The sequence below is a fragment of the Vanacampus margaritifer genome, chromosome 2, assembly GCF_051991255.1.
Source record: "Vanacampus margaritifer isolate UIUO_Vmar chromosome 2, RoL_Vmar_1.0, whole genome shotgun sequence".
Lineage (NCBI taxonomy): Eukaryota > Metazoa > Chordata > Actinopteri > Syngnathiformes > Syngnathidae > Vanacampus > Vanacampus margaritifer.
This window is the reverse complement of record NC_135433.1, coordinates 4,585,997-4,605,582: the sequence shown is the minus strand read 5'-3', so window position 1 is coordinate 4,605,582 and position 19,586 is coordinate 4,585,997. Positions and strand designations below refer to the sequence as shown.

At 39.5% G+C, this 19,586-nt stretch overlaps 1 protein-coding gene and 1 long non-coding RNA gene across 2 annotated transcripts; one reads left to right on the top strand and one right to left on the bottom strand.

Moving 5' to 3' along the window:
• Nucleotides 1-40: 40 nt before the first annotated feature.
• Nucleotides 41-18,413, top strand: LOC144042806 (uncharacterized). The gene is made up of 10 exons (XM_077555799.1): nucleotides 41-467; nucleotides 752-1,476; nucleotides 4,697-4,760; nucleotides 9,271-9,420; nucleotides 9,508-10,658; nucleotides 12,456-12,603; nucleotides 13,390-13,606; nucleotides 15,909-16,021; nucleotides 16,231-16,421; nucleotides 17,359-18,413. The coding sequence occupies exons 2-10, from the start codon at nucleotides 786-788 to the stop codon at nucleotides 17,550-17,552; spliced, it is 2,919 nt and encodes a 972-aa protein (XP_077411925.1). The 5' UTR covers nucleotides 41-467; nucleotides 752-785; the 3' UTR covers nucleotides 17,553-18,413.
• On the bottom strand, nucleotides 10,537-19,014 carry LOC144042808 (uncharacterized). Its single transcript, XR_013290980.1, has 6 exons — nucleotides 18,731-19,014; nucleotides 18,189-18,297; nucleotides 17,339-17,644; nucleotides 16,217-16,487; nucleotides 13,376-13,597; nucleotides 10,537-10,699 (listed from the first exon to the last, which is right to left on the bottom strand). It is a non-coding gene; the product is annotated as an uncharacterized LOC144042808 (long non-coding RNA).
• Nucleotides 19,015-19,586: the final 572 nt, after the last annotated feature.

Below are 19,586 nucleotides of genomic sequence, written 5' to 3'. Positions count from 1 at the left end.
CACGTATGAGAACATTAGATATGAAAACAGAGGGAGGGGGTGGGGGTGGGGGGGCTGAAGGGATGTTATGACAAATAAGACGCACGCACTGTTGTGTCGTTTTATTTTTCGATGATTTAAAAGCATTGAGGTGAAACAGCTGATGCACCCTCTGCCCTCTTTTTGTTATTTAATCCTCCTCATTGACATATCAATGTGCGGATCTCACGTTACGCAACAGTAGAGGAGCTTCACTCGGGAAAGCTGCTACGCGAGGCAAGGGCGAATTTTAAGCAGGTTTTTTTCCCTAGTTTTTTTTTTTTTTTTGAATCCCTCTGTGATAATTTCTGGGTGGGATTACCGCGCCAATCACGCCAAAGGAACAGACCTGGATGGACATCATGGAAGTGGAAGAAACATTGGAGGGATGTTTTGGCAATTCACACTTGGACCTGAGATTTTAGTGCAACTCTTAACAGAATATTACGGTAATTTCCTTTATTGATCAAACATAATGTTCCTGTTTTGTTTGCCACTTTGTTCCCATATTCTGCAGTCTTCTAATTAAATATTCTACATGATGACTTCACTCATTTTGTTATCTTGTTGTTGAAGCGGCTCAGTTGCATGCACTTGCTTATTCTCATTTGAAAGGATTATCCTGCAAAGTAATCAGTGGATGAAGCAACGTGACCGAATCCACGTTTCATATCTCTTCACCGTGCAGAAAGGAAGTTGTCGTTTAGTAATATTTTTTGTTGTATCCGTGCAGCGCATGAGTGGACTTCATTGTGCACGAAGAGCCAATGGAGGACCAGAAGGTGACGGGGGAAATTCAAACGGAATCCGTCGCCAATTTACCCCTGGGCTCGGCTTTGCTGCCGTCGTGTCAGCAGCCCAGCGGTCAAGACGTTGCTCCTTCCTGCCACTCGTGTGCACTGAGCAGCAGTGACGAGGAGGAGAAGAAAAAGGAGGAGGTGGAGGTGCAAGTCAGGTTGGAGATCCACAGCCCGCCGGCCGACGCACCGGTGCACCTCCAGGAAGATGAAGAAGAGAAGACCGAAACACCTTCTTCCCCTTCTGCAATTCTACCTGACAACACCAATAGTAGAACCAACAACCCCATCAAACCTCCACCACCTGTGCTCTCCTGCTCCATCTTACCTACTAGGGCCCAATCACCTCCCCCCACCACAATCAGACATTGGGCACCCCCAAAGGGTTTCTGGAGGGTGGCCCGGCCAGAGACGTTGCTTCTAAATGGCGTGGACCCCCAGAACGTCGCCTCCGCTTTACCCTGCAAGGATTACACTCGAGAGGACGACAAGACAGCAGGCAAGGGAGACATTGCGGGAAATGTGGAGGACACCGAGGTGTGCACGTCTTTATCGGGCGGGGGTGTCTGCGCTGATGAGAAAATGGGGCAAAGATCTTATGAGAAACTGAAAGAAAGACAACAAAACTGCAGAGATGCAACAGACAGCGTGGATTATGAAGGTACGTCTGCTGGTCCGAATACTTGGAAGTCCCGCAGAGGGCCGTTAGGACGGCGAAACCAAATAAATGGTCAATCGTGCCATGGTTCAAATTACTGTAAAAAGGCTAACACAAAATCTCAAAATGATTTGTTCCACGCGATAATTTGAAACTGGTCCAGATTTAAGCAAAGATATTATCTGACACATAACTTGCTTTCATGGGCCGCATAAATTGATGTGGCGGGCCAGATCAGGCCCCCGGGCCTTGAGTTTGACATCTTGTTCTAGGCAGTTGAAATCACCATGATTAAAAATAAATATAATACTTTTTCTGCTTTCTGAATTCATTTTACTGTATTACACTTAATAATAATAGTAATAATTGTTATTATTATTATAAATACCTTTTCTGCTTTTTGAATTCATTATACTGTATTTTACACTTAATAATAATTACAATAATAATAACAACTCATTCGCTCCCAAAAACATAAATATGTTCTATTTTAAATATTACCATGCTCCCAAAGACGTATTTATACACTTATTATGTTTTTTTTTTATGCTAAAGCATACAGGAGGCTTTGATGCAGCCTCTGAGCTGAAGAGAATGCTTGAAGCAATGGTAGTTATTACAAAAACGGCCAGCAGGTGGCAGCAGAGTATAAGAGATCAACCAGAGCCATGTTGAAAAAAGCTATTTTCCTCAGTTTTAAACAGATGTGTGAATAATGATGAAACTTAGCTATATTCTAATGCTAACTGCTGCAAAACAGAAACTAATAGAAATATACTTTTTTTTTCTGATGAAAGAAGAGACGCTATTCTTGCTTTTGGTAGGTTCCATGTTTTTATAGCAATAGAAGACAATATTCTGTAGGCCTTTCAAAATCAGTCAAAATCCAGTAAAACAGCCAGGAGCGAAGGGGGTTGCTTCAGTGAAAATGGCTCGGAGTGAATGAGATAATAATAGTTATAATAATACTAATAAACATTCCAAACGCCTTGGAAGATGTTCCAATAATAATAATATTTTATTTTAATATTTTTTACAGAAGTATTTTTTATGCATTATGCTTTTACTCTTTACTATTTTTACTCTCTCCACACTTTGGACACCTTCATACCGATTGGACAAGGGATGCAAATTAGTCAAACGGCTACAATACCATACATATTTACATTTGTAAATGTTCATTAATATGTTCTGGCTTATTTTTAAAGATAAACAAATAAATGAAATGAAATAATAATAATATACTTAAGTAGTGTATAAGAAAAGTGTAGCACTAAAATGAAGATATTTTTCCCAATTTGTCATAATCACAGCGATTCCAATAATAACAAGAACAATTGTGTAAATTATTCCCGAAGTAGTCATCACTGGTGTTGCATAAAAGTGCAATATGTAACCTGGCACGTTTCCTGTTGAGCAGATGAGCAGATGTGAGAGATGTGGATGTTGCTATTATTAGCAAGCAGGAGCTGCAGGGGGAGGGGGGGGGGGGGTGGCTCTCTTTATAATTCCATGTATGCATTTATATATATATGTAGAATAGGTCTTTTTTTTTTTTTTACTGTATGTCAATTTTATTATTATTGTGAAATCGATCTCTGTCCTAATAAAAGCTTTTTTTGTTCAATGAGTGAAAGCCAATGAAATTGTAACCACATTACTTGCAAATGTTGAACTAGAAAGTCAAACTAAAGTAGCATTAAGAAATGCAAATGTCTAAAAAAAATGTATAATAATAATAATAATAAGTCGAACTAAAGTCATACAGGGCCGTACTTGCCTAACCTAGTGGTTCACCTGAAGGTCAAGAAACACTTTTTATTGCTCGTGAAGAATTTTGTAGATCACACCATTTGTTTTAACGTATCTTTATGAGCAATCCCTTTCAAGAATGGTAGACATAAAAAAAAAACTGAGTTTGTTGCAAAAAAATATTATGAGAGGTACTTGCCAAGGTGAAGTCGCACATTTCTCAACTTGTCTGAAGGACAACAGCAAAAGTCACATTGATTTAGAGCAAATAATTGTTTTGGTTTTGGTGTTAAATTTGTGTTTTGTTGGTTTTCTTCTCTGAACATAGAACCGATGCTTGCTTCTTTTTTCTTTTAGTTCTGAAAATATTTATTCTGGAAGCGTATTGCATTCATTTGAGAAAAAAAAAATTGGTGGGAGCTTTGTTTTTTTTTGTTTTTTATATATAGTTTTCTTCTGTTTTATTGAATATTTTCACCAGATTTTTATTTTTATTGGTATTTAACAAAAATATTTTTTATAAATATTTATTTAATCTGTTTTTAATATATATATATCCCCCTGCCTTTCTGAATGTTTTTGTTTTTCTGATTTTTTCCCCCCGTTTTTCGGAATTTTTTTTATGACTGAAAAAAAATTCATAAAAGCAGAAAGAAAAAAACACACACAAAAAAAACAAAGCTCCCCCAAAAAATATTCAGAAAAACAGGATCCCCCCCCAAATGAATGCTATACGCTCCACCTCATGAAATACTTTTCTCATCAAGTACTCAAGTAGCTAGTACCATAACCACTTAGGGGTGTGCCCCAAAAAAATCGATCCTCATAAGAATCGCGATTCACATTTAATACAATTCATAATTGATTTTAAATGTCCCCAAATCGATTATATTAAAATTATTTTACACTGTCCTGCCCTTGCATGAGTGCCTTTTATTGGGAGCGCTGTTCATGTTGTACCCAATTTGGCCACTGAGGGGCAGTGTGGTTCCACGCGGTCTAATACACTGTTAAGTTGTAGCCACATTAGACAGTAGAAAGAAAAAGTCACGATCAAGTTATTCCAATAAAAGTTGTTTTTTCAGTGAAGGAAGAAGAGCATATGCCGGTGAGTAATATTAAGATGCTTCTCTGTAAGCATTCCTGAAGCGTTTTTGTATGAACAGCCATTCTTTTGAGTGATCAAAGTGCCGCGAGTAGCGCGCTAATTAGCATTAGCGAGTCAGACTGGTGTAGATCATGACGATTCTTTGCACATCTATAAATTGAAACAGAAAATATTACATGCAAATGCGTTGCACTTCAAAGTGAAATCGTAATTCTTTGGCGTGCCACTGGAGAAAGCCTGCATCCCACATTTTGGGAATCGCCGCTCAGTATTAAAAAACTCAAATCAACTAAGTGACCAGCTGAAATCATAATGGGATGACACGTGGCCAACTTCACACCTCTTTGTGTATTTTTGTCGCAGATCAGGGAGCCCGTGGCAGTTTAGAGGACTCAATCATTCTTCAGGAACTGGAGCCTTATTTAAGGTGAGCATTTTGTTTTGCGCATAGAAAGTGTAGCGCGACTCGTGTTGTGTATTTTTATCCTCTCCTCTTTATGTCCATGTCATCTCAGATTGTGTTCATCATGTCAGTTTTGTTTAAATACAACATGATGCGTGTCAAAGAAAACGCAGATGATGACATGTTTTTTTTTTCACGGGGATGATTCACACTTGGTAATATTAAATATGACTTATTGTGACATGCACACGCCCAGTGACTTATGATGGCATCCCTCCAATTCTTTTTCCTACCCACGGTGACAAGTAATGAAGTATGAACACTCTCACAGTACTCGAGTAGATTTATCAGGTTTTGCATTTGTTTTTTGGGGTGGTGGTGGATGATGACAAAATCACCACCACACATTAACAGAAGCCCAGAGGTGTTGATTGAGAAGGCTTACATGTTGCAGGCTCCGCCTATTTTCATGACGCCATTTTGTGTGATCATCAAGTCAGTTTGAGCTCCTCTCAGAAAAAATGCACTCTGGCTGGTTAAAAATGGATTTTGGAACTGAAGAGAATGCTTGAAGCAACGGTAGTTATTACAAAAACGGCCAGCAGGTGGCAGCAGAGTATAAGAGATCAGCTAGGGCCATGTTGCAAACAAGCTGATTTCCCCACAGTTCTAAACAGATTTGTGAATAATGATGAACCTTAGCTATATTTTAATGCTAATTGCTGCAAAACGGAAACAGATAGAAATATACTTTTTCTTTTCTGACGAAAAAAGAGACTCTAATCTTTCTTTTGGTAGGTTCCATGTTTTTATAGCAATAGAACACAATATTCTGTGGGCCTTGCAAAATCGCTTCAAATCCAGTAAAACAGCCGGGAGCAAAGGGGGTTGCTTGGTTGTCTATTTTTCAAGCTACATGGCTAGCATGACTGATTCTGAAGGCAAGTTAGATTGTAATGGCAACACAAACCGAAATCTAACTGGACAAACAATTTGATATCCCCTTACACAAAAAGGAAAGCAGTGGGGCGAAGAAAAACACTATTATGAAGATTCGAACCCTGAACCTCAGAACGGAACTACTACTCCACCACAATCATTCGCACCTTTCCGGGTAATAAAAACCCCATTGCTGAATGAAAATCAAAATCCAGTTAAAACAGTCAGGAGCGAAGGGGGTTGCTTCAGTGAAAATGGCTGTGAGTGAATGAGTTAATCTGCCACTTCAATTTCAACAAAAGTGACTTTTTTTTTTGCAGCCATTATCTTAATTAGAGGGTATTATTGTAATCAGGATCGGAATCCGCAGACTGAAACGGATGGTCACCCAAAACCGGCTGCTCGCCAGCCCATGTTTGTCGACGGTGGGGTGAAAACATTGACATGGCAAACTTTAATCTAGTGCAAAACAACAGTATGTTCTTCCCTCGATACACGTTGGCCAATGAATCCCGGTGTGTCCATGACAAGGATAATCCACATGCGAGCGTATCATGCTATCTTTATCGTTTGGCCGGGGCTTAAAGACCAGTACAGACGATGAGGCACAATGCAGAGCAGCTTAGCTGTGGGCCATAAGGGGGGAGGGACGGATAGATGACGTGTCGCTTTGCCGCTTTATGCCAACGTCACGCCCCCCCCCCGGCCTTGCTATGATTGCGTAAGATAGATTCTGGAAGCTCGATTCGCTAATATCGCTACACGCAAGCATTTCATTCAGCAATGGGGTTTTTATTAGATTTTACCCGGAAAGCTGTGAGAGGTTGTGGTGGAGTAGTAGTTCCGTTCTGAGGTTCAGGGTTCGAATCTTCATAATAGTGTTTTTCTTCGCCGCACTGCTTTCCTTTTTGTGTAAGGGGATATCAAATTGTTTGTCCAGTTAGATTTCGGTTTGTGTTGCCATGACAATCTAACTTGCCTTCAGAATCAGTCGTGCTAGCCATGTAGCTTGAAAAATAGACAACCAAGCAACCCCCTTCGCTCCCGGCTGTTTTACTGGATTTAGACCGATTTTGCAAGGCCCACAGAATATTGTGTTCTATTGCTATAAAAACATGGAGCCTACCAAAAGAAAGATTAGAGTCTCTTTTTTTCATCAGGAAAAAAAAAAAGTATATTTGAATCTGTTTCCGTTTTGCAGCAATTAGCATGAGAATATAGCTAAGTTTCATCATTATTCACATTCCTGTTTGAAAACACTGGCAAAAAGAGCTTGTTGCAACCTGGCCCTGGCTGATCTCTTATACTCTGCTTTAAAAAACTAGAGCTGTTAAATGAATAAAAAATAATAATTAGATGAATCACATCTTAGAATTTTGATTAATCACGATTAATCTTTTAACTAAAAAGGCTTTTTATCAAAAATGTTTGCCCGCCAAATTTAAAGAGCACCTTTTATGTGTTAATTCTTTCGACATTTAATGTTATATGGAATTTGAAAAAAAAAAAAATATCCGCTGCACACGCTCATCCTCTTCTTTTTCTAATCAGTTAATTACTTGCATAATTTTAAATGGAAAAAAATTGACCCCGATAGTTTGACATTCTACATGTCATACATATTCTAAATGTCATACGCAAACATTTCTTAATGCATGTAGTTATGTTTATTGTTCAAACACAACCTGTGCTACCTTTTAACCATCCATTGCCAAGATAAAGATCATATGCGGTCAAAATTAATTGTATGATTAATCTGCGTTAATGCATGATTAATGCGATAATTTTGTCTGACTAATCAATGAGTTAACGCTTTAACTTTCACAGCCCTAAAAATATAAAAAACGTATTTACACGTTTTTGGGTTTGTGTGAGTTAAAACAGTTGTCGATTAATCTGATCATCGATTACTTGTCGATTAATCGATAGATTTTGACAGCTCTACAATGCAATTGCATGTCCTGTCTACCGACGTCAACGTTTAGATCTTTTCTACCTTTTAACGTAACCATTCATTGTCAAGCTAAAGGATCATATTCGGTCAAAAGGAATTGTATGATTAATCTGCGTTAATGCATGATTAATGCGATAATTTTGTCTGACTAATCAATGAGTTAACGCTTTTAACTTTCACAGCCCTAAAAAAAAACAAAAAGATAAAAAACGTATTTACACGTTTTTGGGTTTGTGTGAGTTAAAACCGTTGTCGATTAATCTGATCATCGATTACTTGTCGATTAATCGATAGATTTTGACAGCTCTAAAATGCAATGCAATTGCATGTCCTGTCTACCGACGTCAACGTTTAGATCTTTTCTACCTTTTAACGTAACCATTCATTGTCAAGCTAAAGGATCATATTCGGTCAAAACGAATTGTATGATTAATCTGCGTTAATGCATGATTAATGCGATAATTTTGTCTGATTAATCAATGAGTTAACGCTTTTAACTTTCACAGCCCTAAAAAAACAAAAAGATAAAAAACGTATTTACACGTTTTTGGGTTTGTGTGAGTTAAAACAGTTGTCGATTAATCTGATCATCGATTACTTGCCGATTAATCGATGAATTTTGACAGCTCTACAACGCACCTAATCGCATGTCCTGTCTACCGACGTCAACGTTTAGATCTTTTCTACCTTTTAACGTAACCATTCATTGTCAAGCTAAAGGATCATATTCGGCCAAAAGGAATTGTATGATTAATCTGCGTTAATGCATGATTAATGCGATAATTTTGTCTGACTAATCAATGAGTTAACGCTTTTAACTTTCACAGCCCTAAAAAAAAAACACATAAAAAACGTATTTACACGTTTTTGGGTTTGTGTGAGTTAAAATAGTTGTCGATTAATCTAATCATCGATTACTTGTCGATTAATCGATAGATTTTGACAGCTCTACAATGCACCTAATTGCATGTCCTGTCTACCGACGTCAACGTTTAGATCTTTTCTACCTTTTAACGTAACCATTCATTGCCAAGCTAAAGGATCATATTCGGTCAAAAGGAATTGTATGATTAATCTGCGTTAATGCATGATTAATGCGATAATTATGTCTGACTAATCAATGAGTTAACGCTTTTAACTTTCACAGCCCTAAAAAAAACCAAAAAGATAAAAAACGTATTTACACGTTTTTGGGTTTGTGTGAGTTAAAACCGTTGTCGATTAATCTGATCATCGATTACTTGTCGATTAATCGATAGATTTTGACAGCTCTAAAATGCAATGCAATTGCATGTCCTGTCTACCGACGTCAACGTTTAGATCTTTTCTACCTTTTAACGTAACCATTCATTGTCAAGCTAAAGGATCATATTCGGTCAAAAGGAATTGTATGATTAATCTGCGTTAATGCATGATTAATGCGATAATTTTGTCTGATTAATCAATGAGTTAACGCTTTTAACTTTCACAGCCCTAAAAAAAAAAAACATTAAAAAACGTATTTACACGTTTTTGGGTTTGTGTGAGTTAAAACAGTTGTCGATTAATCTGATCATCGATTACTTGCCGATTAATCGATGAATTTTGACAGCTCTACAACGCACCTAATCGCATGTCCTGTCTACCGACGTCAACGTTTAGATCGCTCCTGACCATCAGCGATGAACTTCCTCTGAGTCCAAGACACGAGCAAGCCAAGCGTCTCTTGGAGCGAGCGCGTCTCAAGGCTCGCTCCAATCACGTTAAAGGTGAACGCCCCAGCAGACGCTCCCATTCGGATCACAGATCTGTGTGAGTTCACTGTGTGTGCCAGAAACCGTACGTAGAACTGCATTCAGGTTGGTGATCACCGATCATCCGTGTTACTGTTTGTTGCAGTAAGAAGCCGCAAAGTGAGGCTCACAATCCAGCATCGGTGCAGAAAGTCATCCAAGCCAAAGAGGATCTCGCTGCTCAAAGCGTGTCTGGTCCCCTCCTTGTCCCCGATCAAGGAGACACCTCCGCGGATCAGGTCGCTCGATCCAGGCGGTATGGCTGCTCACCCACTCGGGTTCGCTTTGAAGACGAGTCGGAGAGAGAAGCCGAGTCGCGCTACTTGGACAGGGTGCGACAGCGTGGCAGACCTGCCGCGCCCAAGGCCAAAAACAGGGACAGCAATACCGATTCCAGCAGTAGTGGTTCCGAGAGAAGTAGGAGCCACAGGAGTGTCTCGATGCCTCCTTTACAGAAACAAGAGATGGGTGCGAACCCTGAAACCAGGACGGTGATCAGGGAGATTGTAGTCCTGGTGAAGAAATGCGAGGCGTGTGGTTCTGTGGCGAGGGAACCTCAGGCCGTCTCTTCACCAACAGACTCACAGATGGTTGAGAGTGGAAACCCTAAGGACACCAGGGGCAGACCAGTTCCTTGTTGGGTGACTACGGCCAAATCAGAAGTCAGTACCCGTCCCAAAGCTCCTCTGACGGTCACATTTGCGGGTGCTTTTGTCTTGGGGGAGAAGAAAGAAGGAAGCACAGGCTGGAAGTCATCAGGTTTTGGGAAGCTCAGGAGAAGAAGCAGGAAAGGAGAAAGTCGGGTGGAGTCCGGCAACGGCCCCTACGGTCCGTCCTGGGCTCAAAGGCGAAACTCCAATCCCAGGAACAGAGTCAACTTGAGCAGAGCCGTTTCCTTCGCGCCCGACAGCCCTGTGACCTCGGAGCCACGTTTGACGGGCGCTCCCGGTGGAGCGAGGGAAGCGCCCGCCCTGCCCATCAAATCTGCTCTCAAGTCGAGCTCAAGGAACCGCTCGGCTGCCGCTCAGTCAACCGTGCAGTTCCAGATGGAGGGAGGCGAAGTCCAGCCTCAGCATTTGGCCCTCTTGGACTGTCCAGAGGCGAGAAGGGAGTCGCCTGCGTCTTCAGCGCAAGGATCCTCTGCCATGAGCAACCCGGCGGCATGTGTCAGGCCCTCTACCCTGAGGTACTCCCCTGCCCGTCTCAACCCAGACATGCCAGCTGCTGATGTCTGGGATGCCACTTTGGATGGAGCGGGTGAGTGCACGTCAACACACAGTTCACATCGTGTGCAACACCTACGGACATACAGTACAGTACGCTATTCACAAAAAAAGTTTGGGATACAGTATTTGGCTTTTGGGTGAAATTTCAGGATGCTTCTCAGATCATCATCAGTTGTAGAGCCAACACTCTTAAAACAGTTGGGTCAAAAATAACCCAACTTTGGGTAAAAAAAAAAAAGGACCGATCCTATACTTGGGTCAATTTGACCCAAGTTTGAGTCATGAAATTGGTCTTTTAGTGTAAAATAATTGTCCAGATCCTTCACTTGGGTCAAAAAAATTGGGTCGTTTTGTATAAAACAACCCAGAAAGTTGGGTCAAATTGACCTACATAGTGGATTGGTCTGTTTTTGATCCATAATTGGGTTACTTTTGACCCAACTGTTTTTAAAGTGAACTGCCACAGTCCTGACGGTGCACTCTAAAAACAGTTGGGTCAAAAATAACCCAACTTTGGGTAAAAAAAAAGAAAAAAGGACAGATTCTATACTTGGGTCAATTTGACCCAAGTTTGAGTCATGAAATTGGTCTTTTAGTGTAAAATAATTGTTCAGATCCTTCACTTGGGTAAAAAAAAATTGAGTCGTTTTGTATAAAACAACCCAGAAAGTTGGATCAAATTGACCCATAAAGTGGATTGGTCTGTTTTTGATCCATAATTGGGTTACTTTTGACCCAACTGTTTTTAAAGTGAACTGCCACAGTTCTGACGGTGCACTCTAAAAACAGCTGGGTCAAAATTAACCCAACTTTGGGTTGAAAAAAAAAGGACCGATCCTATAAAAAATATCAAAAATAACCCAAGTTGGGTCAAAAATGGACCAATCTACTACTTGGGTCAATTTGACCTAACTTTCAGGTTGTTTGGTATAAAACAATCACATTTTTGCGGTTCCATCCATCCACGGGGAATCCATTATTCAAACTGTTTATCTTCAATTTTAGGCTCCAAATGACCCCATTATTCAGTTGTTTTGGACAAAATGATAACATTTTCTGGCTTGTTTTGTACAAAACGACTCAATTTTGGGGAATTGTATACAAAATAACCCAATTTTTGGGGGTTGTTTAAAACAAAACAACACAATATTATGGGTTATGTATACAAAATGACCCCATTTGTTTTTTTTTTTTGGGGGGGGGGGGTTAAACAAAATGACCCCATTTGTTTTATGTGTGGTTTGTCTATACCGTATCTTGAAAAGCATTCGTTGGACATCACTTTTTTGGTCCCATATTCTTATTTGATTGATTTGATTTTGGAATGTGTACTGATCCAATCTGAATCTTGAAAGTCTTGTGCCTTTTTTTTCTTTTTTTTTTAAATCATTCAGGTTCTTGCTTTGACCTTTGTTTGAGAGTTATGGCTGCTCACAGTGCCGGGAAAGAAAACTTTACCGTCCCATTGATTTACACTTCCTGGGACATCCTGTGTTTGATACCATTCGAAATCAATAGACTGCTTGCTCTGACATTGCGGCACGTTGAAACTGACATTGACAAAACATGCGCAATGTAATTTTAGTGTTCCTTTTTACTATTATTTCTAAAATCATCCCTTTACAATGCCAGAGAGGTCATAATTGACAATGTTATCCTTTTGATTTGTATAAATTGTTGGGGTTTTAGATATGAAAATCTACAGATCGAAATGATCAACAAAGCTCTGTTTGAATTTGACTTTCGTCTTGGTTTGAATTTTCATCTCGAGATGCTATCATACAATGCAACAAAATCTTATCCCCCCGCCTTCCTATTCTTTGATTAGTGACGACAGACGCGGGCGCCGGGTCAGACTTCCATCCCGCTATGCGCAGTCTGGCCTTGTCTCGGGCTGAGGATCTCAGAGCCGAGCTGTTGAGAGCTGAGCATCTGAAAGCCGAGGCCGTATGGGAGGACAACTCGGATGGTTCCAGGTGAGCCAAGAGGAGACTTAACTTTGACTTTTGAACCTAATAGAGTCTGCTGGGTTATTTTCCCTCTTTGGCCACAATTTCCAAAAACATGTTGAAAACTCGTCAGACCACAGAACACTTTTCGGCCTTCCACTTACATGCACTTCTTCACAAAGAAGGGGAGCCACGCCCCCTTTTTGCTTGTGAATGACACAAAATACCCAATCATGGCATCCAGCTGTTCCCAATTAACCTTTTCACCTGTGGGACGTTCCAAACAGATGTTTAATGAGCCTTCCTCAACTTTCTCAGCTTGTTGGGAACATGTTGCAGCCATAAAAATTGACGTTAATGATTATTTGCTCAAAACTAAAGTTGATCGGTTTGAACGGTAAATATCCTGTCTTTGTAGTGTATTCAATTAAATATAGGTTGAGCATAAATTGCAAATCATTGTATTCCGTTTTTATTTCTGATTAAAACAACATCCATTTCTAAAAACAAACACTGTAGTAGTAAACAAACATTGAATTTAAATGCTCGTGGCATTGGAACCCCCCCCCCCCCCCCCCCCCCCATGGACAATAATAAAGCCCCCCTCACTGACAGCATCCCCAAAGCTACTCCACAGGGGATTACAACCATGAACAATCAGTCAGCAGGTTGCCGTTGTGAAAAAGAATCTTCATATAGTCAGAGCAAGGCTGCCCTCTACTGGAAAGGGAATGAAATGCACTTGCTGAATTTAATAAGGAAAGCTGAAATGAAAGCTCCAAAATCATATAACATCTACCTGTGCTTTTACAGGAAAGTGGATGGGCGACCGAAGCTTTTCTTGCGTCGCTTCTTTTCCTCCATCGGCCTGAACAGCGTGGGCAGACTGGTGAAGGGGGGCCGGTCCAGTAGCATGGAACAGCTCAGCATTCCCGCCGCCAGGCCCAACGCCACGTCCCCGAGCCCCACGCGCAGACCGCATCCCGCCATCCGCATACAGAGGACGCCATCGCTGCAGACCCTGCACACGGTGGGTGAGCAACACGGATGCTCGCTTTGGCGATACCGCACACGCGGACGTTCACACAAAAAGCCGAGGAAAGTCTTTTTTTTTCGGAGGCCCGCCCTTAAACTCAGCATCAACAAAAGCTCAATTCAGCGCATGCTGTCCAGAGTGATAAAGCTTTACCTGTACCGACTTCAGGTTATTATGATGCTCAACAACCTGAAGTGAAAGCTTTTTATCACTGTGAAGCATTCGCTGAATCAAGCTTTTGTCAGTGCTGAGTTCCATAGCAGCCCTCCAGCAAGATTTTCCCGGGCCCTTTTATCAGTAATAGTAAACCTTCCGCTACGAGGTTTGTCAAGAACAGATCCTGTTTGGAGAAACTTGCCATGGATGGAGTCAATTCTACGAAATTTTTGGACCAATGTGATGGCCAAAAAGCTTCTCAATTATAATTTTTTTTGTTAAGCTATTTTTTTGGTTTGTTTGTAACGATCTCCCAGGAAGAAGAAAACATTTTGCGCCCCCGCCAACAACTCTCCGTCATTTACAGGGGTCTGCAACCTGCGGCTCTGGAGCCACTTGTGGTTCTTTAGTCCCTCTCTTGTGGTTCCCTGTGAATCTTTAAAAAAAATAAAATAAAATATATAACAGTAGAAATTCATCATTTTTCTTTACATATATTTTTTTTAGATAAAATATTCTTTAAATGAATTCATGATTAACTAAAAATAATAATAATTAAATATTTAAAAAAATCTAAGTCAAATTTTTAAGTTGTCAGAAAAAAGAGAGGCGAAAGGTTGATGAAAACGTTTTTTTTTTTTTAAATACCTAAAAATGTCCAAAAAGGAAAGAGAAAGCAGAAAATTACCATAAAATGTCCATGAAATTGACAAAAATGCCAGAGAATTTAATTTTTAAAAAAGGAAGAAAAGAAAATGTTCGAAAAGTAACCATAAAATGTCCCAAAACTAAAGAAGACATCCCCCAAATTCCCATAAAATGTTCAGAAAATTGCCAAAAATGGCAGAAAATTGATAGTAAAAAAGGCTGGAAAATGTTTTTAAAAAATAAATAAATAATAATTATTATTATAGCAAAAGAACAAAAAGGCAGAAAATCACCATAATATGTCCATAAAATTGCCCAAAATGTCAGAAATCTGACAGAAAGGCAGAAAAGTCTCAGAAGTGTATGAAAAATGAAGTATGAAGCAAATTAATCTCAAGGTATTGGATGTTGCTTATGCGTGCATATTTTTGGGTTCTGGTGAAGCTCTTGGGCCTTCAGTACATTAGACTAAGACTAACACACCGTTTTGTTCATCGCAATCGTCAAATGTTTGCGGCTCCAGACAGATTTTTGGTTATTTAGTTGGCCTCAAATGGCTCTTTTGACAGGAAAGGTTGCTGACCCGTGGTCTATAAAATTGTTGTCTCTAATACTCCTTTTGCACTCTCTGACAATGCACTGCCACCTACTGTAATGGATTTGCAATTACACTTCTTTGTAGTACGACCAAGTGTCAAATTTTTAAGTTGTCAGAAAAAAGAGAGGCGAAAGGTTGATGAAAAAGTTTTTTTTTTTTTAAATACCTAAAAATGTCCAAAAAGGAAAGAGAAAGCAGAAAATTACCATAAAATGTCCATGAAATTGACAAAAATGCCAGAGAATTTAATTTTTAAAAAAAGGAAGAAAAGAAAATGTTCAAAAAGTAACCATAAAATGTCCCAAAACTAAAGAAGACATCCCCCAAATTCCCATAAAATGTTCAGAAAATTGCCAAAAATGGCAGAAAATTGATAGTAAAAAAGGCTGGAAAATGTTTTTAAAAAATAAATAAATAATAATTATTAAAAAAAGAACAAAAAGGCAGAAAATCACCATAATATGTCCATAAAATTGCCAAAAATGTCAGAAATCTGACAGAAAGGCAGAAAAGTCTCAATACATACATATATATTTTTTAGATAAAATATTCTTTAAATGAATTCATGATTAACTAAAAATAATAATTAAATATTTAAAAAAATCGAAGTCAAATTTTTAAGTTGTCAGAAAAAAGAGAGGCGAAAGGTTGATGAAAAAGTTTTTTTTTTTTTAAATACCTAAAAATGTCAAAAAAACAAAAAGTTTCTGCAGCCCCCCCCCATCCCGGCATCACACAGCGCCCGCCCTACTGTTTGAGACGCACTGCTCAGTGTTGCCAACTCCCCATTAAAAAAAAGTAGTAATTGGTTGTCCTAAAAGTCGCTACATGAGATCATCGCCTAATTTGCATAATTGGGAATTTGCACGTTTTTTTGTTTTTTTTTGCCACTAGGTGCTGCCACTGGCCCAACTGCGTAAAGCCTCCTCTGTGCAGAGTTTAGAGAGGCGAACAGAGCGTACGACCATCCTGGGTGAGGTGCAGATACCTTATGGCCTAGCGCCAAGGTAAGTCAACTGTAAAGCACAAGGACACGTTCACCATCTGATGATATCCACTACAAGAGATGTATCAACAATTCGGTCTTTATAATGATAATAGGGTTCCCTTCAGCTCCAGTTAACCGCAAACCTGTTAAGGATGGCACTAAACAAAATGGATGACTGGATAGCGGTTTGCATTGAGGTTAACAACAGAAATACCTGTTCTATGCCAGCCCTGACAGCCCCCATTTGGACCTCCACCGGACCCTGAGTGTTGAAGACATAATATCCTCCAGGGTGGTGCGACCGGCAGGGAGGGTTTCTCAGGCCTTTCCTGACGGCTCTCTTCTCCTGGAACTCATCAGACCCCCAAATGGTCCCTTTGGTTTTGTCATCTCAAGGGGCAAAGGCAGACCTGACACAGGTACAGCAGCTCTGGAGCCGTATGTGGCTCTTTAGCCCATCATATCTTGTGGCTCCCTGCGGATCTCTTAAAAAAAAAAAAAAGGAGTAGAAATTTGTTTTTTTCCACATGTTTATTTTTTTTGATAAATATTGTTTAAATAAATTAATGATTTTGATTAAAAAAAAAAAAAGTCAGAGTCCAAATTTTTAGGTTGCCAGATAAAGACACGAAAGATCGATGAAAATGTTTTTAAAATTACCTAGCAATGTCCGAAAAGTCACCTAGAAAACGTCCAAAAAGGAAAAGCAGAAAATTACCATAAAATGTCAATGAAACTAACAAGAATGTCAGAAAATTAAATTAAGAAAAAGCAGAAAAAATGTCCCAATTTTTTTTAAAAACAAAATTACAATAAATAAAAATGTTTAAAAAAAAATACCAAAAACAATGTCCACAAAATTATCAAAAATGTCAAAAATTGAGAGCAAAAAGGCAGGGGAAAAAGTAATTAAAAAAAAAAAAAGCTAAAGGATTGTCCAAAAAAGGAAGAAGTAAGGGAAAAAATTACCATAATACATCCATAAAATTGTCAAAAATTCCGAACATTTTCAAAAGGGCGGAAAATTTAAAAACATATGAAAAATAAAGCATGAAAAAAAAAAAACCTGAAGATGAAAGGTAGAGTAAAATGAATTTTAAATGTATTGGTATTGGATAATTAGCACTTGGGCCCTCAGGACATCGACTAACGCTAAAACACTCTTCCCTTCGTCAATTAATGTTTTATGTTGTTTTTCTGTAAAGCGTTTTGTAAAAGACTTGACTTACTATGTTCAAATATTTTGCTCTCCAGACAATGTATTTATTTATTTGGCCTAAAATGGCTCTTTTTGACATGAAAGGTTTCTGACCCCTGGCATAAATGATTGTTTTACCTTTCATTTTCTACTTCCAGGTGTTTATGTGGAGAAAGTGGGCGACGGAAGCGGTGACGTTCCCTACGTGGGTCTCCTGGGCGTAGGTGATGAGATTGTTCAGGTGAATGGGGAAGTGGTGGCAGGACTCAGTCTGGACCAGGTGACCCGGCTTATGACGCGGGAAAGCGTCGCCTCTCTGAGGATCATGCCGGCGCGACGAAGCCCACGCTGAACGGAGACAGCAACTGACAATGTGGATGGACTATACACGTATCCAGTGAATCTCCAGATATTCGTAGTTTGGCATTGAAATTTATAATCAACCTATACAACGACAACAAAATCGAGTTCAGTTAGCTTCTTTGTGCTCAGGCCAAAGCAATAGTAAAAGTATTACTTTGCCGCCATCTAGTGGTAGCTTTAATATACTGAAATGAAGCTGCTTTATTTTTACATTTCATGATCAGGAATACTTTTATCCTAAATCCTCTCAAATATATAATAATATTGTCATTCTGACGTTAACAGATATGATGTACTCATTTACAATATTATGGCACCTTTAACCATTTGGCCCACAATCTGACATCACACAAAATGTCCAGAAATATGTTTGCTACAGTAAGGGTGCCCTTATAAAGTGGTTGTCAGTTGTCTCTAAATAAGATCAGACTATATAAATTATTAATAAACTGCAATGACATTGCAAAGGTCGCCAGCTTGTGTTGGCTCACTATTTGGCAAGCACGAACATACTGCCACACTTTATTTATAGTTATCTATTGTTTTAAATGTCACCATATGTTATACAATTTAGGACTGGCAAAAGGAAGAAGTTAAGAGTCTTGGATAAACCTAACATGCTTACTGGAATGTGAGCGGAAGCAAGAGTACCCGTAGAAACTCCACACAGGCAGAATGGAACCCTGACCCTGTTGATTGTGAGGCAGACAGCTAACTGCTAACCACCACGCTGCCTGTAATGAGAAAATGCTATTGTTAAAACTAATGTAAAGTATTTAGAAAGCTTAAGTGATATCGTCCTTCATTGTAAGCATGTACTATATTGCAAAATAAAAAATATTTTGTGAAATGTTGATATTATTTCAATGCGTTATTGCACAACATGCACCCAACCAAATCATTTTCGAGGAAACTAGTATTGACTGCCAGCTAAGTAGCTTTAAACTTGTATTCGTCGTCTGTGAATATTTGTTTTACTCGTACATAACTGGATCGCTAAATATCGTTATCAGTTTCCGTATGCCTTCAAAATAAAATGGCCGCGCAACAGGAAGTTAGAAAATAAAAGGTCACGGATTGTCGCGAAATTAAAACGGCTTTTCTTTACAGGCCCAATAAATGTAAGGAAACACAGACTAAAGCATAACAACAACAACCAATGCTTACATTTCGTTAAAACGTGAATCTCGTGTTTTTTCGATCCTGCACGTAGACCCCATGCCGGATGCAGGATGACGGTCGTGACTGGATGCAGGAGGACCGCGGTCGTGACTGCACGTTGCCCCATGCGTGCAGCAGACGTCGTGACTTTGCTTTGCAAACATCCGTCGGAACACGAGAAGAAACAATCCATAAAATACTGATTGCTATCTTGACGACGTCTCCCACTTGAAGCGCGTTTTCCTGCATTTAACGCACTTAGACGAGCGGACAGAAATCCGTTATTGATGGCGTCCGTTATTACCTGCCGCTATTTGGGAGCTGCTGCCAATGTGCTCGGTGATAGCATGTCACCGTTAATGCTGCTCCTTTATTTATTTATCTGATGTGTGTGTGGTGACCACAAGCCGATAGCCCGGCCGCACTTTATCTCCCCCGGCCATGAACCAACCACCCCCGTGGGGAACCGCCACCAATCCTCCCCCGTGGCCCTCAACACAATGACACTTGTACTTATTTTATTAATTTATCTATTTGGGGGTGGGGGCTAATAAAAAGCATTATATCAGAGTCATCCCATAACAGCCACCCTGTTTATTTATTTTATTGCATTGCATTTTGTTTAGTCCAAGAAAACCCTCAAAATGATGACTACAAAAATAAATGTGTGCGCGCGTATAGGGCTGCGCATACAATATACATCATTTAAAATGATTACAATTGATTAGCCTTACTCATTCTGCCTTGCAATAAATGATTTTCTTTCATTCATTGATAAACATTTGATGTAAATATATCGATATTGCAATATACAACACCCATATCACATATTGCGTGTTTTTCCAATATCGTGCAACCCTTT

Coding starts and splice junctions, on each gene's coding strand:
- LOC144042806 (XM_077555799.1), top strand. CDS start 786: ATGGAGGACCAGAAGGTGACGGGGGAAATTCAAACGGAATCCGTCGCC. Junction 4,761..9,270: donor GAACTGGAGCCTTATTTAAG/GTGAGCATTTTG, acceptor GTCAACGTTTAG/ATCGCTCCTGACCATCAGCG. Junction 10,659..12,455: donor TGCCACTTTGGATGGAGCGG/GTGAGTGCACGT, acceptor TTCTTTGATTAG/TGACGACAGACGCGGGCGCC.